Source organism: Oncorhynchus kisutch, linkage group LG21, assembly GCF_002021735.2.
Source record: "Oncorhynchus kisutch isolate 150728-3 linkage group LG21, Okis_V2, whole genome shotgun sequence".
Lineage (NCBI taxonomy): Eukaryota > Metazoa > Chordata > Actinopteri > Salmoniformes > Salmonidae > Oncorhynchus > Oncorhynchus kisutch.
In genome coordinates this window covers 15691348-15713170 of record NC_034194.2, presented here as the reverse complement: position 1 = coordinate 15713170, position 21823 = coordinate 15691348, and the positions used below count along the sequence as shown (strand labels likewise).

The 21823-nt window shown below is 44.2% G+C and overlaps 3 protein-coding genes across 15 annotated transcripts in view; 2 read left to right on the top strand and 1 right to left on the bottom strand.

The window, feature by feature from the left end:
- The window catches only part of ptprk (protein tyrosine phosphatase receptor type K), a 149181-nt gene extending 139702 nt beyond the window's left edge, over nucleotides 1-9479 (top strand). For 6 of the 13 annotated variants that reach the window (XM_031800933.1, XM_031800932.1, XM_031800934.1 and 3 more), the window contains 15 exons: nucleotides 1525-1612; nucleotides 1831-1964; nucleotides 2101-2118; nucleotides 2867-2903; nucleotides 3048-3145; nucleotides 3328-3444; nucleotides 3646-3800; nucleotides 4157-4292; nucleotides 4453-4602; nucleotides 4881-5054; nucleotides 6695-6826; nucleotides 6952-7077; nucleotides 7213-7376; nucleotides 7556-7691; nucleotides 8232-9479. In XM_031800933.1, coding sequence (XP_031656793.1) covers nucleotides 1525-1612; nucleotides 1831-1964; nucleotides 2101-2118; nucleotides 2867-2903; nucleotides 3048-3145; nucleotides 3328-3444; nucleotides 3646-3800; nucleotides 4157-4292; nucleotides 4453-4602; nucleotides 4881-5054; nucleotides 6695-6826; nucleotides 6952-7077; nucleotides 7213-7376; nucleotides 7556-7691; nucleotides 8232-8285 — 1719 coding nt within the window. In that variant the 3' untranslated portion in view covers nucleotides 8286-9479. The remainder of the gene's footprint in view (nucleotides 1-1524; nucleotides 1613-1830; nucleotides 1965-2100; nucleotides 2119-2866; nucleotides 2904-3047; nucleotides 3146-3327; nucleotides 3445-3645; nucleotides 3801-4156; nucleotides 4293-4452; nucleotides 4603-4880; nucleotides 5055-6694; nucleotides 6827-6951; nucleotides 7078-7212; nucleotides 7377-7555; nucleotides 7692-8231) is intronic. The other 7 variants (XM_031800935.1, XM_031800940.1, XM_031800938.1 and 4 more) reach the window with 2 other exon arrangements.
- A 390-nt stretch (nucleotides 9480-9869) lies between these two features.
- On the top strand, nucleotides 9870-14534 carry LOC109866407 (protein THEMIS-like). Its single transcript, XM_020455082.2, has 6 exons — nucleotides 9870-10214; nucleotides 10625-10774; nucleotides 11060-11521; nucleotides 12071-13116; nucleotides 13256-13397; nucleotides 13848-14534. The coding sequence occupies exons 1-6, from the start codon at nucleotides 10115-10117 to the stop codon at nucleotides 14030-14032; spliced, it is 2085 nt and encodes a 694-aa protein (XP_020310671.1). The 5' UTR covers nucleotides 9870-10114; the 3' UTR covers nucleotides 14033-14534.
- LOC109866409 (protein LEG1 homolog) lies at nucleotides 14163-16869 on the bottom strand. Its single transcript, XM_020455083.2, has 6 exons — nucleotides 16475-16869; nucleotides 16219-16302; nucleotides 15924-16108; nucleotides 15231-15352; nucleotides 14780-15018; nucleotides 14163-14534 (listed from the first exon to the last, which is right to left on the bottom strand). The coding sequence occupies exons 1-6, from the start codon at nucleotides 16767-16769 to the stop codon at nucleotides 14368-14370; spliced, it is 1092 nt and encodes a 363-aa protein (XP_020310672.1). The 5' UTR covers nucleotides 16770-16869; the 3' UTR covers nucleotides 14163-14367.
- Between the last annotated feature and the right edge of the window lie 4954 nt (nucleotides 16870-21823).

Below are 21823 nucleotides of genomic sequence, written 5' to 3'. Positions count from 1 at the left end.
TACAGTACATCCGTAACACAGGCCCTAAGACTCTAGTCTACAGTACATCCGTAACACAGGCCCTAAGACTCTAGTTGACAGTACATCCGTAACACAGGCCCTAAGACTCTAGTTGACAGTACATCCGTAACACAGGCCCCAAGACTCTAGTCTACAGTACATCCGTAACACAGGCCCTAAGACTCTAGTTGACAGTACATCCGTAACACAGGCCCAAAGACTCTAGTCTACAGTACATCCGTAACACAGGCCCTAAGACTCTAGTTGACAGTACATCCGTAACACAGGCCCTAAGACTCTAGTTGACAGTACACTCATAAACATTTTCTTTATTTAAATAAAAAAATAAAGAAATTCACCTTTATTTAACCAGGTATACTAGTTGAGAGCAAGTTCTCATTTACAACTGCGACCTGGCCAAGATAAAGCAAAGCAGTTCGACACATACAACAACGCTGAGTTACACATGGAATAAACAAACATACAGTCAATAATAGATTTGAAAAAAAATCTAAATACAGTGTGTGCAAATGAGGTAAGATAAGGGAGGTAAGGCAATACATGGGCCATAGTGGCATAACACAGATAACACAGGCCCTAAGACTCTGGTCTATATGTATAAAATAGCATATTCACGATGGCCCTAATGGGGCAAGTAGCTTTTTAAATGAAGCGACAGCTCACACGCATATTAGCTAAGTGTATTAGGTCGTCAGCCCTCACTATTCAAACAGTCAACCCAACTTCGAGTTCATTCAAATACAATCTGCTTCAAATCAATCATTTAACTCCATTTTTGGGAGGTTCTTCAAAGAGAAAATAACCCAACAGTGGAGAACAAGCAAAATACCCAGTAAATGTTACATCCTGTTGAGGTTCTGTGTTGCTCACTGTGTTGACTTGATGAGGCAACCACAGCCCTGCAGAGAGAGAGTTTCCTGTCAGCGAGGAGTTTGCCTGTCAGGGAGAGGTTTGCACTGCTGCAGGGGTTTAGAGACGTTCAGTTACTTGCTCTGCAGCCTTTGAAAGTTCAATGAAACAAAAAATGCTAGCGGCAAAGTACAATTGCCTTGTGTGAGTATGGCTCAGCTCCGACAGTCATCTCCCCATAGATTATTTCACAACTATGCTGTTGTTCATTCGACTGAATGTATGTATATGCAGCTCTAGGAAGTTTCAATGTGATGTCCAGTTCCTATTGTAATATTGTAACAATGATCTCTGTGGTGAAGAACAAACTATAAGGTTTTAAGCATCGAAACACATGCTGTAATGCCTCTTCAATGGACAATTGAAGTAATTTCACTTTTTAAATTGGCCACGTCAGGAAATATGGTTACCTTGTATCTCAATTGTTCTCTGCGATGCACCAGGCCAGACTTTGAAGCTTTGAAGTGATGGTCCTTGACATACGCTACAATCGAAAAGCCCATAGAAACCACAGTCTAGTCTAGACAGTAATGTGGCAAAATGTGTTTTTATTATCAGCCTCACTCACTCTGTTCCATTCTCTTTGGTATGCAGAGTTTTTTTGAAGGCCAGTCCGCTTCCTGGGACGTGGCAAAGAAAGACACTAACAGAACCAAGAACCGCTATGGAAACATCATTGCATGTAAGTCTTGTATTTAACTTCTAATAAAGTTGCTTAGATGTTGACACCTCCTTTTGCCTAGCGTGTTTTTAGGAATGAGCTCGTTTAGATATGGCTAACCGCAACATCGGTTATCATGTACCTAGCGGTCTTTTAATTCCCAGGAAACATAGAAGAATCGTTTTTGATTTGACTTCCTGTTAATGAAAATCAGCCTACAAACCCATGTTGTATTGCAGACGATCATTCTAGAGTGATCCTGCAACCAATGGAAGACGACCCTTCCTCTGACTACATCAACGCCAACTACATTGACGTAAGTGGCGCAGCCTCCTCCATTGGCGACCGTGTGCGACACGACCGTCCTTCTCTCGTATGTGAGGCCTTCTCTATGCATGTCTTTGTCAACAATATGAATACAGCTCTTATTTCCCTCCTTCAGTCAAAGTGCTTGTACTCACTGACATTGTTGTGCTTTCTTTCACTCTTGCCTATGATTTGGGCTGTAGATATGGCTGTACAGGGATGTAAGTATCACTGTAGGGGACCTCACCACACCTCATGTTTCCCACTCTCCCTCCTCCCTTGTTCACCTCTGGTTACCTCTAATAACATCTGCATGGCAGCTGTACGAGATGTTAGACCTCCTTTTGTCCCCCCCCCCTCCTTTTTGATTTGATCCTACCATGCTGTTGTTCATCCGCTTCTCCCATTTCACATGTCCTCATGCCCGACGTGTACATCCCTGATCCGTGTGCGACTGTTCTCGATAGGAATATTTACAAGATGGTGGCCACCATTTTGTTTTCCTTTGTTGCCTCCCCACCTGTGCCTGTGCCCAGCCAGATCCAATCTGATGGGGATCCTTTTAAGGGGTTAAACCTGCTGACTCTATGAAGCAACTTGCTAATAAGTAGCCAACTACAATAATGTATTATTCCTACGAAGTAATCGCTAATGGGAAATTCTTGGCAATTAAAACACACGAGTTGAGCTTCACAGAGAATAAATGTCTGTTTAGTTGGCAGATACTCAAAGCACAAGTAGGAAACGTGCTCTTATTGAAAGTGTATTTCAGTGAATGAGTTAATGCACGAGAACAGCTCTGTGCATATTAAGTGCATAAAGCCATTGACTCCCGTGAAGATATGTCACATGCACACCAAGCTGGGGTCGAGGCACGGTGTGCTGTGTAGTAGTCTGCTGTTGTTGCAACACCAAAATGAAAGTCTTAACCGAATGATCTTAACGTATTGTGTTTGTTGCAATTTTCAGGGTTACCAGAGGCCAAGTCACTACATTGCAACCCAAGGTAAGACAAAGTTCTGCCTTAACCTCTAGAGAAGGTCTGATGCTCATGTTGTTATTTCAGCATTGAGCAATTGATCTTATATAGGATGATCAGATTGTGTTGTATTTAGTTCAGAGATGGATTGATCTGTGTTGTCCTCTACAGGGCCTGTCCATGAGACAGTCTATGATTTCTGGAGGATGGTCTGGCAAGAGCAGTCTGCCTGTATCGTCATGGTCACCAACCTAGTGGAAGTTGGACGGGTAGGTCATATTGCTGCCAGACCCCCATAATATCATATTGCTGTCAGACGATGTAGACGTCAGATCAGTCTTCAGATATTGATCTGGCATACTGTATACCTGGGCACCTATTCTGTGCAAGTATGTGTAGTATTTAAAGACGTCTGTTTCTTTAAATGAATGAAATGCCTATGTTCTTGTAGGTGAAGTGTTACAAGTACTGGCCCGATGATGCTGAGGTCTATGGTGATTTCAAAGTGACATTTGTGGAGGTGGAGCCCCTTGCTGAATATGTGGTCAGAACGTTCACCTTGGAGAGGGTGAGTCAGTCCTTCATCCACCCCTCAATTCCGTATTCAACAGTTTGGTTGGTAACAGCTAAAGGGGCAATCTGGGATTCACCGCTTGTTATTGCTTGAATCCAAAATTACCCCTTTAAATCAACACACGTTGCAAATGTGGAAGTCCGACTGAACCCAGACCGGTTGTTACCTAATAACCCGTATGCTCTCTGTCATCAGAGAGGCTTTAACGAGCTGCGGGAGGTGAAGCAGTTTCATTTCACCGGCTGGCCTGACCACGGAGTGCCCTACCACGCTACAGGCCTCCTCTCCTTCATCCGCCGGGTCAAGATGTCAAACCCCCCCAGCGCTGGGCCCATCGTGGTGCACTGCAGGTAAGCCCCTAACACGACACTTCCTCTACACCATGACCGCCTGAGAAAACGGGTGCATTCGATTGACTTTTCTTTGATCTCTCATGTGACACTGTCATATGACTATGAAATGAGTGCACCTGAACTATCTAGCACGCTTCAATGTCAGCCACTGCTAAGCTAGCTAAGATATCCCCTTGGCAGGATGTGGTTGTTGTGGATTTTGATGCACACACTTGTAAATGTAATCTCGTGCACAAGGTATCACATTGTTGTGTATACTGCACAACGGCTGGATATGTAGGCCGTTGCAGAGCGGTGCTACGCAGCCCCGTGCTCACCTCCCTGTCCTCTCGCTGCCCTCTCACCTTGGTCAGCGCCGGAGCCGGACGCACAGGCTGCTACATCGTCATCGACATCATGCTGGACATGGCGGAGAGGGAGGGCGTGGTGGACATCTACAACTGCGTGAAGGCCCTGCGCTCCAGACGCATCAACATGGTACAGACTGAGGTGACTACTAGATCCACCCCCACCGCCACACCTCGCCAATTAACATTAACACCATTCGCCATTTCTGTCCGTCTGTTCATTTCATGCTACTGTATGCATGGACTGTCTGGAGACGCAGTGCCTTCCCTTTGCTGAGTGTGTGTCTGTGGTCCGGCCACAGGAGCAGTACATCTTTATCCATGACGCCATCCTAGAGGCCTGTCTGTGTGGCGAGACGGCCATCCCCGCCTGCGAGTACAAAGCAGCTCACTATGACATGATCAGGATAGACTCACAGAGCAACTCCTCACACCTCAAAGACGAATTCCAGGTACTGGAAGCCTTTCTGGAGCCCTTTCATATTTATGGCGGCACGCTCCGTGTTTCAATCCTCAGTCTTTTATAGCCTGACGTTAATCGTGTGTCGTACAACACTAAAAGACAACACTAAAAATATGGAAATAGATCATGGGTGCATCTCAAACGGCACTCTATTCCCTTTGAGTGCACTACTTGGAATAGGGTGCCATTTGAGATACATCCCACGTCTTCTAACAAACGATGTTCCCTGTCATTTTTGGGCTTTCATGTTATTTGTGTTGTTTGCAGACCCTGAACTCGGTGACCCCTCAGCCACAGCCAGAGGACTGCAGCATCGCCCTGCTGCCCAGGAACCAGGAGAAGAACCGCTTCATGGACATGCTGCCTCCAGACCGCTGTCTGCCCTTCCTGATCACCATCGACGGGGAGAGCAGCAACTACATCAACGCTGCCCTCATGGATGTAAGTGTCCTCTCCCCTCGTGCACACGTAAACACACACACACAGTATACACATGCACGTACGCACGCAAACACATATGCAAGCACGCACAAATACACAGACACGCACACATACACACTCCCTCGGCTTTACTAAGTGCAGTGGACGTTATCTGAATGTGTAGTAGAGACAGAAAGCTAGAGACAAATCCAGGTGTATACTTCTGTTTTGTGTACTCTTTTGGAAAATGTAGGACTGATATTCATTGTATTTTTAACGTGTGCTCAACAGTTTCTGTTCTTTTTGGGCAATCCTTCATTTATTTTCTCATAGAGCAAGTAGTGATGTCGACGAAAATGAAAAAATTTGCTCAAATTAATAGCATTTTTTTGGGAGAAAGTTTTGGTCATCTATCTTTTCAACAATGTCATTTGCTGACGTTATTCTTCAAGATGGCTATTGAAGTGGTTCTAAATTAACACTTGAGCTTTTAAACATTTTGGGTTAAAAAAAATTTTTTTTAAGTCCCCCAAAAAGTTTGACCCGTTTGATAAAAGGGCGAGGTAAGAGAAACAGGTGCAGTGTATAACCACGGTATTTTATTATTAGTTCTACCAATAATCCAGTCGGTAACTACTACTACAGTATCCACATAATACAACAGACTGCCTCACTATTTCACCTCTTGGATCAGGATTCTTTAAGGTTGATCTCAGGATCTGTGCCCAAAAGTCAATCCATCTCCTGGGAGTCATCTTGTCATAGCTGCGTAATTGAGAAAAGGGTCAGAAGCCAACGCGTAGCTATAGCCTTTTTTGGGGGGTAATATATTGCATATAGCAAAGAGAATGTGGTTGGTGACCGTACTAAACATGACCCTGCTCTTTGTATAAAATACAGTGTATTTTATACAAAGAGGTTGAATTCAAATCCTCTTCTCAGTCCTTGCTAGAATTCCAATGGACCCTGAAACAGAACTCTCAAAAGAGACTCTTGCTAAATACTCTGAATGAGAGAAACCGTGGTGAATAAATAATAAAACTATGTATTGACACATAGATCCTGGGAGTATTGACATAGATCCTGGGAGATGACCTAGATCCTGGGAGTATTGACATAGATCCTGGGAGATGACCTAGATCCTGGGAGTATTGACATAGATCCTGGGAGATGACCTAGATCCTGGGAGATGGTATTTCATGTGCACAGAGAAGCAGAACTTTGCTAGATTATGATCTTTTTCATTTGGAGGGTAATGTTAAATCACTTCCTCGTACGCTTCACAAACTTCTGGACTTTTTCTAACCAAGCCATCAGAAGAATACCAGGTAATTTCTGAACTTTTCACTTCTGAATAATTCAAATGCTTCTAACTATACTGGATTTGTTTCATGGCTTAATTAAGGCGTATGTCAGCAGAACTTCATTTAATGTTACTATTGCTAGAAGCATGCCCACCACATGGATTGCCCCGGTTTAAAAAAAAACAAACACTTGTCATTCAAACATCAGAAATGTCTCCACATTCCTTGCATGTTCATATATGCACACATTGTTCACTCTGACAGGGATCATATCTTCAGTATGTGTTCTCTGTAAATGTCTGCTGACTCAGTGCTGTGAGATGTTACATGGTTCCTTGTTGGCTTTCTCCACCGCAGAGCTACAGACAGCCAGCAGCCTTCATCGTGACCCAGCACCCTCTGCCCAACACGGTCAAAGACTTCTGGAGGCTGGTGTACGACTACGGCTGCACGTCCCTGGTCATGCTCAATGAGATTGACCTAGCGCAGGTAATACCTGACCACTTCCCCCTCCTGTGTTCACTGCCGTGGACCCTGGTTCCAAATTGCATTATTGTGCATTGAGCGAAGGTAGGCTACACGTCATTGCTAAGGTTGTTGTTGTTGTCAATCAGGGCTGTCCTCAGTACTGGCCTGAAGAGGGGATGCTTCGCTACGGTCCTGTCCAAGTTGAATGTATGTCCTGCTCCATGGATTGTGACGTCATCAGCCGTCTCTTCAGAATATGTAACCTCACCAGAGTAAGTGCTCCACTATCTTGTTTTTTTTAGTCGCTGCCATCGAGGTTGATGGTTTGATTCTTTTAATGTTATGACATTCAGAGTCGGAGACAAAATGGCTGCCGTTGATTATGTATGTTTCTGTGTTCCGCACAGCCTCAAGAGGGCTACCTGATGGTGAGGCAGTTCCAGTACCTGGGCTGGGCCGCCCACAGAGAAGTGCCAGCGTCCAAGCGCTCCTTCCTTAAGCTCATACTGCAGGTGGACAAGTGGCAGGAGGAGTGTGAGGAGGGAGAGGGACGCACCATCATCCACTGCCTGTGAGTGTACACACTACCACTCACACACAAACACCTCCGACATGTATACAAATAAAAACCCCATCATCTCTCTCCTATCTGCACCCACCTCTTGTATTTGCCAAGTTTGGCAGTTGTGTAGAATAGCATTAGTCACCCAACCAACCTCCCGTTACCACCCTTGTGTTCCTGTGCTGTAGGAACGGAGGCGGCCGCAGCGGCATGTTCTGTGCTATCAGCATCGTGTGTGAGATGATCAAGAGGCAGAATGTGGTGGACGTGTTCCATGCCGTCAAGAGCCTGAGGAACAGCAAGCCCAACATGGTGGACAGCCCGGTAAGACAGGCCAGCAGCTGACTCCAGTTCAGTCAATCTGAGTTTCCCCAACAGACTCATCTCTGACTCATATAGTGCCAGTATATTAGCGTAGGCCTACGCCACCTCTCATTTCTGGTGATATTCACTTCTGATATTTTCTGGAGAAATTTGGAACGAAGCCGGCCAATAATATGAAGGTAGTAGAGAACAGATAGGAACACCTCATGTTAGATTTGTTTTGCAGATGGTTTGGGAACAAATTATAACCAGGTGATATTGACAAAAATATAGAACAATGATCATGTTATGGACCATGGACAAATTAACAAAAGAGTCTGTGTCAAAGTTACCTGTTAGCTCCTCAATTCACTGCCAGAGAATAGTTAGAAATAACATATTTTTTATGTTAAGAATTGAATACTCCATTCAGTAGTGATTCATCTTGTTATCACCATGTTATTAGTGTATTGTTCATCCTATACGGTTGTACTATAGCATTGTGTTTATCGTGTTTTAGCACCACAACGGTTCACACAGGATGTGTTTTCATCTGAACAGGAGCAGTATCGTTTCTGCTACGACCTTGCTCTGGAGTTCATCGAGACATCTTAGCCAAGAAGACGGGACGAAACAGAACATCCGGAACTTGGTAACCATTCCAACACTACAGATCCTTTTGGAGGTGGGCATCGTTGACTAAGCCTATACAGACTGCTATAGATGGTTTTTGGATTTTTTTTGTTGTTGTTGAAAACTCTTTAATGTTTCTAATTGTACTGGGAGTATGATGTGAGTGGTTTGTAAATGTCTCCATTGTACTTCGCCATGTTCAGTGCCAGAGAGACAAGTGTCGGCCACTAGGCCACATTTGCTTCAATGTCTTTCGCAGATTTAGTTATTTTTTACGTGCAGCCATTGTAAAAAAAAAAGAAGAAATAAAAAGGGTAACACTAATGCCATGGTGTTGCATGCTAAAAACGTTTTTTTAATTTTAAATTTTTTACATTAGCAGCATTATTGTCAACGAACAATATATATCTATATATAGAAGTCGATCACAAATGTGACAGAAGAAAATACAGCGCTCTATAAGTGCTGACACGTGACTTTGGCTTGGTAATGTTTGTATCGTGGACTGATGGCTGACTCATCTTGTTTTTATTTTGTAGCAAATCTTAAATCATAAGCCAAAGACTTATGTAAATATGTCTATATGGATAAAGCACATTGTTTGTATCTATCGTTTACTTTACATTCCTTTTTGAAGGCTCAAAACAATCATCTTCATTCCATGTTTACCTATGCCTTTAAACTGTAAACATTTAATGTCGTTATTTTTTTTTAAGTATTAAGGTAAATTTCAGTAGTAGTATCTTATTTTCAGTGTTTTCTTATCTTCTGTGTGCTGTTACAGTGGGTTAATTTGTGTAAAACATGCTTGTGAATTCTACCCATGCAGATAGAATATCAGAAGGGCAAGTGACAACCACGAAAGAGCTCTATTTTCTTCCTGATGATCTCCTAACCTGTATTGGTATTTTGGAAAAACAAAAGAGAAATAAAATGAATTATAAATCAGTATTAGATACAGCTTGCTAAGATGTAAGCCAACACAGCAGAGGCATGTGTTGGGGCAGCCATACTGATTTGGGACATGAGTGGACCTCCTGGAGAAAAGGAAACAAGTCATTATCGTGTGGAGTTTAGTCATGTTTCATATATTATTATTATTATTTTTGTCTGTAACTGTTGGCTTATTGGCTGTAATAAAACATTTAAATATTTGAATAAAATGTAATTGTGTAAGACATCATTAGTGTCATCACAGGGGAGTATGTTTGGTTTAGTCATATGTATCATACACAACTGTTCAGAAACTACGCACCTAATGATTATTTTAATCTGGTCACTAGATAATAGATAAAAACAGATATTTTTTGTCTGGAGACGTGCTGTTTTTTTTTGTTTTTTGGGTCAGTTCCCCTTTAATCCAGTGCCTGCAGAAGTGCAAGTCACTACAGACTTACAAGTGGCCTTTTTCTGATTTTATGTTAATCATCGTTATTGTGACTAACATATTGTTGTTCTGTGGCATTGGTCTCCGGCTGGATTCCCAGTGATACAACCTAGCTACTTAGTGAGTTGTGGTTAGTTAGCTACCTCTGGTTTCCGGAGGCAGAGTGGGGGCTCCTGTAAACCTCTGCTGTTGCACGAGTGACTCATACGTGGATGCTTTTTCTTTCTGTGTCACTGATTCGCGTTGTTCACTGTGCCTGACTATGCCACTGAAAGAGAGCCTTAATACTCAAGAATGAGCCCTGGCACACGGGTTACTTGGTATTAATACACCGCTGGTCAACTTGTTGACTGACCCATGTTGAAGGTGGCGTCTCCTCTCTAGGTTTTCTTCGGTACACTTGTCCGGGTCACCCAGAGATCAAATGAAAAGGATGGCTATGACACTGGATGAGTTCACCCGCTCGGTGGATGCCAAGTCTCTCCCTAGAGTACTGCAGATGCAATCTGGATATTATTTCCAAGGTAAGACTGAAGACATCATATTAGCCCCAACTTTACTCACTGGACTGGCATTTTGGAATAACAAATGATGTCGTGTGAATGCAAGTTAAGATTAACGGCTCACAGTGTATGAAGTATTTTAACGTGCAACTGATATAAACAAAAGGTATTTCACGTTACAAAATTCAACATAAAACTGTTGACGAGACTATTATTGGGGCAAGTTGTGTGGTAACACTGTGCTAACTTTCATGAATACGCCTTTATAAATGTGTGTGCATGAATTATTAATGCTTATTTATAATAGTTATTAAATGTTACTGCCCTTTACTTACTTGGATCCATTACACCACAAGGAGAATAGACAATCGACTGTTCTTAGAGCCATCCAGTGCCACTACACTAGATCCATTGAAATGACTTTCTACCAGGTTCTGTGTATGAGCTGTATGGAAGAGAGGGGAGTTTCTCCTGCGGAGAGCTCCTGAAGATCATTGGGATCAGTGTCCCCAGACTCATCGTGGAGCTTCAGTCTGAGGGATCCAAATCCATAACAGTCGATCTATCGCTTGACTACCCAGGTGGGCCCGAAACATCCAAACTGTACCTTGAATATGAAATCTAATTGTTTTGTCATCAAATGTGTACCTTTATAAAGCATTGTAATATAGATTGATATATTCTGATTTTAATTTCTTAATAAATGTCTTAATTATTGGCCTTTACCATGTATTGCAGTTTACAGTATACATGTCAATGTCCAAACCCCTCTCTCGGGTAAGAAAGGGACCTTACCAACATGTGGTTTTGTGCATTGTACCAATAAATATAATTTCATATATTGCTTTGCCTGCCTGTACTGTCAGGCCTTTTCAGGATCGTGGCCGACAAGAGGCCATACACCAGTATACAGGAGATTGTTGACTCGGTGCGTATCAGCCCTGAGTGCCTGGGCCAACCAGAGTTCTACTGCCCTGAGAAGCTACAGCTTCCCGAGGGGACCATCCAGGCAGAGGAGAGCTTCAGACTCACTGCTATTAGGACAGAGCATGGAGACAGCCATGTTGACTGTGAGGTCACGCGGAAAGACTCCAAGCACATCTTCACTGTGAAGCTCTCGCACACTGGGGAGTTCTATGAGTGTGCCGACGACCAGTTCTACACCCTCGGGGAGCTGGTGGAATGGAAAATGCCCAAAGGAAGGAAAAGGACAGTGACTTGGGCCAAGTCTTTGCCGTCAAACGAGAAGTGCGTGTCTGAGTTGCCAGAGGACTACAGCGGAGAGTTGGTTCTCACACCTGTCTACGAGCTTCAGACGGTATCCAAGTGTGAGTCTCAAACGGACCATTAATATTTTCACTTTACATCAAAGTTATGTGGAATGAAAAAGGCTTTAATCTCCTGATTTAAAAAATAAATAAAAATTAAAAGTCGCAAAAATGTTTTTCATGTTTTAATTGCGTTTTTCCTCATCTCAATGTTGGTTTTCAAGTTAAAGGGGACACTGCAATCTTGACAACTAATGTTCATGAAAGCTACACTGGTCTTAGGTTGTTTCAGAAGCACAGACACAAAAGTCGTCAATGTTTTGATGTGTAGTCGTCATGCTGTTCAGGCAATCACGATGCATTGCTACTTCCTGTCCACAACAGAAAACTTTATTGAAAGCTGCAGTTAAACGGATTTACTAATGTCAAACCTTTGGCGATCAATTCAATGACTTACAAAATATGTATATACGCTGCATTATGTATATATTGTTGGAAAAACATTTGAATCAAGAATCTTGTTGAAACATTTCTTACAGAAAAGTAGCCTGCCTATCATAGCTTGTGCTTGCATACTAAACAAAAAATAATACATTTTTTTGTTCACAGTTGGGAAGAATGTTGTTTTCATCCCATCCACCCTGGATGTTGAGGTTTTGGACGTTACAGAGGAGTGTGACGGTGCCTGTTTCATGCAGCCTCTGTCCTTCCGTGATGTCTTTGCCAAGCCCAGCGAGTTCTTCCCCTTCATAGCAGAAGTCATCGAGCCACCATCACAAGTTCAGGAGGAATTGGGTTTCCTGAAATCCTCTAAGCAGGTCATTGTCCACAGTGCCTACCAGGCGAAGAGAATCCTAGCATCTGAGATTCGCAGCGAGGCCCAGAGACGCTTCCTCATCCCAGTGTCTTACAATGGCAGGTTCAAGCGCAGGCCCCGGACATTTCCCACAGCGTATGATCTGGAGGTGGCCAAGAGTAACATGGAGCAGCTGCACGTAGTGGCCACCAGGGCCTTTGAGACCCACTACGAGGGGCTGTCCTCGGTGCTGGTGGGAGACCAGTACCTGGTACACAAGATGGAGACAAGCGAGGTGATCTACGGAGACAAGAGGAAGACGGTGGAGGCCCTGGCCTGTGAAAAGATGGTGGGGAAGAAGTACGAGGCCGTGCTGATCCCCATGTGTCTGGACGGGGGTTTTGTGGAGGTGGTCCACGACAAGAAGCAGTACATGCTCTCAGACCTCTGCCACAGGTTCTCCCTGCCCTTCAACGTCAAGGTGTCCATGAGGGACCTCTCAGTGATGGAGGACCTCTTGGCTGGGGCCGCGGGGCTGCAGCTGGAGGAGGAGATCACTGACCCCTACCTTATTGTCTCCACCCTGGACCTGGCCCAGTGTTGGGAGGTGCCTGTCAACCGCACCAACATGGCCCTGCAGCTTCTGGAGAGGTGGAGCGGCCCAGAGCCGACCCAGGGCGAGGCCGTCCGCTCAGCTGTAGAGGAGATAGGAGAGGACTGCTACTTCACCCTGAGGAGGTATGTCAATGCCAGCGTGCTGCCTCCCCCTCGACCACCCAAGAGACACCAAAAGCACTCAGAAGATACAGTGAAACTGCCGCCTCCCAGGCCGAAGAAGCCAGATCCACCCTCTCCAAAGGTGAGTCGATCATCTGTTGTATTTTATGCCTTAATAAACAATAACAGCAACAATAGCTATCAGATGTATTTTAGCGAAAAGTAATATTCAATCGATTACAGTACTAATTCTTTGTGTGGTCTGTGTTATTATATTGAAGAGCCCACATGCAGCCAATAAAGCCGAACAAGCAGTGCCTACCTCTAGAACATCAAGCTGTGTAGAACAGAACACACTTCCACCAAGAAATGAAACTTCCAAAACAAGTCTGGTCACAGTGACTGATTCAGGCCCACAAAAAGGTTTGTCTATGTTTCTATATTCTATCAGAATACTTTTGTTGAATATTCAACATGCTTGGAGGATAGTTGTGAGCAAAATTGCAGCAGACTCATTTTGCTACTTAACTTAATTGTCAAGTATAAATACTTTCTAGATTTTGGAAAGCAACCGATAACTAATATTATAAACTGGGTGGTTCGAGCCCTGAATGCTGATTGGCTAACAGCCATGGCATATCAGACCATATACTGTACCATAGGTATGACCAAAAAAATCATTTTGACTGGTCTAATTACATTGGTAACCAGTTTGTAATAGCAGTAAGGCACGTCGTGCCTAAGAAACAGCCCTCATCCATGGTATATTAGCCATATACCACATCTCCTCTGACCTTATTCCTTAATCAATCTCTATGTCAAAAGCTCGACTTTGATTCTCATTGCCTTGTTGTGTTTGTGTCCTCTCCTCAGCCACCGGTGAAGAAAACAGTCCTCGGCACAAGACAATTAAACAGGATGATGATGACACTAAAGATTATGAACACATTGACGAGGATGAACTTGCCAGCATCAGGAGAAAATTGAATGACCAAAGTATTCACGGCAAGAGAAAAACAATAAACACACATGCCATGCAGACTGCGAAACAGGTTTAGGAAATAAGAGAATCAATGGATATCTTTAGGATGGAATAGAATCAATGGATATGATGAATATCTGATACATATCCAAGCTTAAAGTTTGAGTGTGAAGATCAATGAACATTTTGGCATGTGAGAGATAATGTTCAAATTTCAAGCAACATTTATTTATCTTTGTTATTATGCACTTTATACACTGAGCCACTCTTCCATGTAAATGTATTATTAGAGTCATACAATACATACATTGTTTGTGCATTAATCAACAAGGACTTTTGTCTACTGTGGAAAAGGAATGATGGCAAACACAGGAAGTGTAAATAGCACTGTGTGAGTTTTATTCATTGGACTTATGTGCTGAGGCCCGAGCAGCTGCGGGTCATCTCTGTCAGAATGGAGACGAAGGTGGAAACAGCGAATTTAGGGTCCAGGATCAGGTTCTGTAGGAGCTCCCGGCCTTTCTCCCGAGACTTGTCAGAGCACATGGCTGAGCGCCACATCTTAACCGGAGAGCCCACTGTCACAAGGTGAACAACAACTGGTTAAGAAAATGTGATCAAGTAACCTGATGCAACTGAATTTGTACTGTAGATCTCTCAATTTCAATACATGTCACCACTAGAGGGAGACTATAGACTTCATTTTCTCACTGACTGGTGTCTGTCATCTCAATTTCACTCTGAAATGTTCCTCTACTCTTCATACAAAGAATGATCAAATATATTTTTTTAACATCCATCTCGGGGGACTAAAAGTACTCACAAAGAATCGTGTTCATCCTGTTCATCCAACCAAAGATATAGAGGGTGTGGTTCTCCTCTGTGCTTAGGTCAGCTATGTTAGGAGCACTATCCCCCTCCTGAAGCACTCTGCTGGGCAGAGGTCCCATGAAAAGCACAGAGTTATTCAGGCTGGACTGGAAGTACGCGGCTGCCACGTAATCTGCAGCGTTCATCCAGCTTTTGGCGAATGCAACCTCTGGGCTGGAATAGTAGCTCATCCTGTAACAAAGGTCAAAGGTGTGATTACAAGGACTAAATTGGGACTCAAAAGACTGAATCAATAATCGTTTTCGTAAATAATAATCAATAATCAAGGTAAAAGCTGATTGAAGGACAGAGTCGTATATTTAATTGAAACTCAACATTGTGTCAAGAGTACCAAAAATGAAGTCAAATGGTGATGACCTGTATCACTTAATGTTTCTACTCACTTTGCCTTGCAGCTGGATGAGGCAGTATTCAAAGAGAGTGATTCACCTGCCCAAAAGGCACCTAGAATCTGGTCCCTTTTCTCAAAGTCAGAAATCTCAGATGCGCTAACATCTTTCAGGGTCTAGAATGGAAAGGTAGCATATTATAAACCAAGAACGCCAAATAATTTTATGCATTCACCAATGGGTCACATATATGAACAGTGACTTAAGGGCTCGATTCAATCAGATCCGCATAGCGGTTGTTTTGGCGGTATCGGAGGTGGAACTGCGGTGCAGCTGTCAGATCCACAAGTGGCTCCTTGTTATACTTAAGGCGGACATTGCTATATACAAATTTGAACACTGGAATGTGAGACCTAATCTACACCTTGATTAGAGTGATAGAAGTCATTATTTCGTTGAATGATTGTTCAATCTAAGCATAATTGTTTCTATACGGCCTACACCTTGGCGTTCTGAAAATCAGTTGGACGGGTGTGGCTTCACGATCACAAGAGCAGCTGCTCACCAATCTGACGGCTCCAACATAGTTCCACTTCTGACAACTGCCATAACATCCACTATACGGGTGTCTGCTATTGATCTGATTGAGTCTAGGCCTCACTCAACTAAATTAACAAACCGGTTTTATCTCCTAGGGCAAGAAGGAAAATGCTTCCCATGGGGAAGGAGGTTCATTGAATAGCTTACCTGGAAGAATTCTTCCCATTTGGCCATGAGGTCTGGGTACTTAGCAGAGCAGTCTGTGTACGAGGTGCAGGAGTCTTCAGCTGCCTCAGCTGGTGCCTGTACCTGGACCTGAATGAGACCATCTCCAATCAGGCCTTTCTGCACAGCAGCCAGGAACGGGATCACTGAGAGGTAGTAGTTCACACCTGGGGAGGGAGAGAAGGAGCGAGAGAGCGAGAGTTTACTAATGGTCTGTTATTGAAGTGTAGGGCTACACACATGGCCTCCATGGTTGAATGTGTGTCACAGTGCTTACATGCCCACCAGCTATTAGTGGAAATGCACATGGGATCTCCTTCCTGTCCACATGTTGTAGCGCCAGTGGGGTCAACCAAACGCCCTACGGGAACAGAAGCGCATTGTCACATCTCTTCCCCCATGAAATCCTTTGATAAACCATCTGATCGAGACAACTGAGAAACGTAGTCAACATTATTGTGTATTACAGTTATCACAAAAACAATGTGCATATATTCGACTCCCCAAACCTACCTAATGAAGGCCCGACATACCTGATCTGAGTTTCCAGGCCAGCTGCAGAGGCAGGCCCCACAACGGGCTGGCACTGTCATTGGTTCCCATGGAGGCCATATACTTGTCAGTGGAGCCCACCAGTATCCTATACAGACTCATCCTCTGCAGGGAATTCCAGGGGTTGATCGTGACCACGTTGTCCGCCTGAGGCAGGTCCGACAGCTGGCTGGGTGCCTGGTCCCAGAGGATGGGGAGGCCATTTTCAGTGAGCACTGCTGCGTTGGCCCACAGGGCAACTAGCTGAAGCAGGGAGAGGGTCCAGACACACTGCATGCTGACTACACCTGGGTAAGTAACAGTTCCCCCTTTTTGTACTGGAGTGGTCAGTGCACTTTGGCCTCACAACATCGCATGATAGAGAAGGGGTATCGGGGGGGGGGGGGGGGGTAAATCCACTTATCATGCCGTTTTTTTGTCCACTCAGCACTTTTGAAGAGCCATTGGACAAGGGTCAGAGAAACAACCAAAACAGTTATGTCAGCAAACATGATCCATAGGGAAGGCAAAGGCTTCAGACATTGATCAGTGATTTCATCATCGAAAAGAGCATTTCTATTCTCCTGTCATTCCTGTTTGTTGATGCTTATCTATGTTTACTTTACAATGTTTTCCTGAGTCAAACTCTGTCCTGCATGTGGGCTCGGGGTTCCCGGAGTTTGCTGCTGTTATATGTGTGTGCAGCATAAACTTACAGTTTATGTAACTGTGCATGAATGTAACTGTGCATGACCCTTAAACATGACCCTCAGTGCATAGAAAACTTAACTTAAAAGGGAAACTGACGGTTATATAAAGCAAATCGGTGTAGATTGATCAAGTTTTTGATTGACCATCGAACACGTACAGTGGGGCAAAAAAGTATTTAGTCAGCCACCAATTGTGCAAGTTCTCCAACTTAAAAAGATGAGAGAGGCCTGTAATTTTCATCATAGGTACACTTCAACTATGACAGACAAAATTGGAAAAAAAATCCAGAAAATCACATTGTAGGAATTTTTATGAATTTATTTGCAAATTATGGTGGAAAATAAGTATTTGGTCACCTACAAACAAGCAAGATTTCTGGCTCTCACAGACCTGTAACTTCTTCTTTAAGAGGCTCCTCTGTCCTCCACTCGTTACCTGTATTAATGGCGCCTGTTTGAACTTGTTATCAGTATAAAAGTCACCTGTCCACAACCTCAAACAGTCACACTCCAAACTCCACTATGGCCAAGACCAAAGAGCTGTCAAAGGACACCAGAAACAAAATTGTAGACCTGCACCAGGCTGGGAAGACTGAATCTGCAATAGGTAAGCAGCTTGGTTTGAAGAAATCCACTGTGGGAGCAATTATTAGGAAAGGGAAGACATACAAGACCACTGATAATCTCCCTCGATCTGGGTCTCCACGCAAGATCTCACCCCGTGGGGCCAAAATGATCACAAGAACGGTGAGCAAAAATCCCAGAACCACACGGGGGGGGACCTAGTGAATGACCTGCAGAGAGCTGGGACCAAAGTAACAAAGCCTACCATCAGTAACACACTACGCCGCCAGGGACTCAAATCCTGCAGTGCCAGATGTGTCCCCCTGCTTAAGCCAGTACATGTCCAGGCCCGTCTGAAGTTTGCAAGAGAGCATTTGGATGATCCAGAAGAAGATTGGGAGAATGTCATATGGTCAGATGAAACCAAAATATAACTTTTTGGTAAAAACTCAACTCGTTGTGTTTGGAGGACAAAGAATGCTGAGTTGCATCCAAAGAACACCATACCTACTGTGAAGCATGGGGTTGGAAACATCATGCTTTGGGGCTGTTTTTCTGCAAAGGGACCAGGCCCACTGAATGAATGGGGCCATGTATCGTGAGATTTTGAGTGAAAACCTCCTTCCATCAGCAAGGGCATTGAAGATGAAACGTGGCTGGGTCTTTCAGCATGACAATGATCCCAAACACACCACCCAGGCAACGAAGGAGTGGCTTCGTAAGAAGCATTTCAAGGTCCTGGAGTGGCCTAGCCAGTCTCCAGATCTCAACCCCATAGAAAATCTTTGGAGGGAGTTGAAAGTCTGTGTTGCCCAGCAACAGCCCCAAAACATCACTGCTCTAGAGGAGATCTGCATGGAGGAATGGGCCAAAATACCAGCAACAGTGTGTGAAAATCTTGTGAAGACTTACAGAAAACGTTTGACCTCTGTCATTGCCAACAAAGGGTATATAACAAAGTATTGAGATAAACTTTTGTTATTGACCAAATACTTATTTTCCACCATAATTTGCAAATAAATTCATTAAAAATCCTGCAATGGGATTTTCTGGATTTTTTTTCTCATTTTGTCTGTCATAGTTGAAGTGTACCTATGTTGCAAGTTCAAATCCCCGAGCTGACAAGGTACAAAATCTGTCGTTCTGCCCTTGAACAGGCAGTTAACCCACTGTTCCTAGGCCGTCATTGAAAATAAGAATTTGTTCTTAACTGACTTGCCTAGTAAAGTAAAGGTAAAATAAATAAAATGATGAAAATTACAGGCCTCTCTAATATTTTTAAGTGGGAGAACTTGCAAAATTGGTGGCTGACTAAATACTTTTTTGCCCCACTGTATAACTTTATTTATTCAGTGACGCAATGAACCAAATTGTTGTCCAACTGAGGCAGGTCTGGCAGCTGGCTGGGTGCCTGGTCCCAGAGGTTGGGGAGGCCATTTTCAGTGAGCACTGCTGCGTTGGCCCACAGGGCAACTAGCTGAAGCAGGGAGAGGGTCCAGACACACTGCATGCTGACTACACCTGGATAAGTAACAGTTCCCCCTTTTCGTACTGGAGTGGCCAGTGCACTGGCATCACAATGTCACGTGATAGAGAAGGGGTATCAGGGGGGGGGGGGGGTAAATCCACTGTAAAAATTACCTCTTATAATGCAGTTTTTTTGTCCATTCAACACTTTTGAAGAGCCATTGGACAGAATTGAGAGAAATAACCAATACTCATAGACGGACAGTTACATCAGCCATCAGCAAACATGGTCTATAGAGATGGCTTCAGGCATTGATCAGTGATGTCATCATTCTAGAATAGCATGTCTATTTTTTTAATTATTTTTTATTTCACCTTTATTTAACCAGGTAGGCTAGTTGAGAACAAGTTCTCATTTGCAACTGCGACCTGGCCAAGATAAAGCATAGCAGTGTGAACAGACAACACAGAGTTACACATGGAGTAAACAATTAACAAGTCAATAACACAGTAGAAAAAAAGGGGAGTCTATATACATTGTGTGCAAAAGGCATGAGGAGGTAGGCGAATAATTACAATTTTGCAGATTAATAACACTGGAGTGATTAATGATCAGATGGTCATGTACAGGTAGAGATATTGGTGTGCAAAAGAGCAGAAAAGTAAATAAATAAAACAGTATGGGGATGAGGTAGGTAAAAATGGGTGGGCTATTTACCGATAGACTATGTACAGCTGCAGCAATCGGTTAACTGCTCAGATAGCAGATGTTTGAAGTTTGTGAGGGAGATAAAAGTCTCCAACTTCAGCTATTTTTGCAATTCGTTCCAGTCACAGGCAGCAGAGAACTGGAACGAAAGGCGGCCAAATGAGGTGTTGGCTTTAGGGATGATCAGTGAGATACACCTGCTGGAGCGCGTGCTACGGATGGGTGTTGCCATCGTGACCAGTGAACTGAGATAAGGCGGAGCTTTACCTAGCATGGACTTGTAGATGACCTGGAGCCAGTGGGTCTGGCGACGAATATGTAGCGAGGGCCAGCCGACTAGAGCATACAAGTCGCAGTGGTGGGTGGTATAAGGTGCTTTAGTGACAAAACGGATGGCACTGTGATAAACTGCATCCAGTTTGCTGAGTAGAGTGTTGGAAGCAATTTTGTAGATGACATCGCCGAAGTCGAGGATCGGTAGGATAGTCAGTTTTACTAGGGTAAGTTTGGCGGCGTGAGTGAAGGAGGCTTTGTTGCGGAATAGAAAGCCGATTCTTGATTTGATTTTCGATTGGAGATGTTTGATATGAGTCTGGAAGGAGAGTTTACAGTCTAGCCAGACACCTAGGTACTTATAGATGTCCAAATATTCAAGGTCGGAACCATCCAGGGTGGTGATGCTGGTCAGGCGTGCGGGTGCAGGCAGCGAACGGTTGAAAAGCATGCATTTGGTTTTACTAGCGTTTTAAGAGCAGTTGGAGGCCACGGAAGGAGTGTTGTATGGCATTGAAGCTCGTTTGGAGGTTAGATAGCACAGTGTCCAAGGACGGGCCGGAAGTATATAGAATGGTGTCGTCTGCGTAGAGGTGGATCAGGGAATCGCCCGCAGCAAGAGCAACATCATTGATATATACAGAGAAAAGAGTCGGCCCGAGGATTGAACCCTGTGGCACCCCCATAGAGACTGCCAGAGGACCGGACAGCATGCCCTCCGATTTGACACACTGAACTCTGTCTGCAAAGTAATTGGTGAACCAGGCAAGGCAGTCATCCGAAAAACCGAGGCTACTGAGTCTGCCGATAAGAATATGGTGATTGACAGAGTCGAAAGCCTTGGCAAGGTCGATGAAGACGGCTGCACAGTACTGTCTTTTATCGATGGCGGTTATGATATCGTTTAGTACCTTGAGCGTGGCTGAGGTGCACCCGTGACCGGCTCGGAAACCAGATTGCACAGCGGAGAAGGTACGGTGGGATTCGAGATAGTCAGTGACCTGTTTGTTGACTTGGCTTTCGAAGACCTTAGATAGGCAGGGCAGGATGGATACAGGTCTGTAACAGTTTGGGTCCAGGGTGTCTCCCCCTTTGAAGAGGGGGATGACTGCGGCAGCTTTCCAATCCTTGGGGATCTCAGAAGATATGAAAGAGAGGTTGAACAGGCTGGTAATAGGGGTTGCGACAATGGCGGCGGATAGATTCAGAAATAGAGGGTCCAGATTGTCAAGCCCAGCTGATTTGTACGGGTCCAGGTTTTGCAGCTCTTTCAGAACATCTGCTATCTGGATTTGGGTAAAGGAGAACCTGGAGAGGCTTGGGCGAGTAGCTGCGGGGGGGGGCGGAGCTGTTGGCTGAGATTGGAGTAGCCAGGCGGAAGGCATGGCCAGCTGTTGAGAAATTCTTGTTGAAGTTTTCGATAATCATGGATTTATCGGTGGTGACCGTGTTACCTAGCCTCAGTGCAGTGGGCAGCTGGGAGGAGTCTCCATGGACTTTACAGTGTCCCAGAACTTTTTGGAGTTGGAGCTACAGGATGCAAACTTCTGCCTGAAGAAGCTGGCCTTAGCTGACTGACTGCGTGTATTGGTTCCTGACTTCCCTGAACAGTTGCATATCGCGGGGAC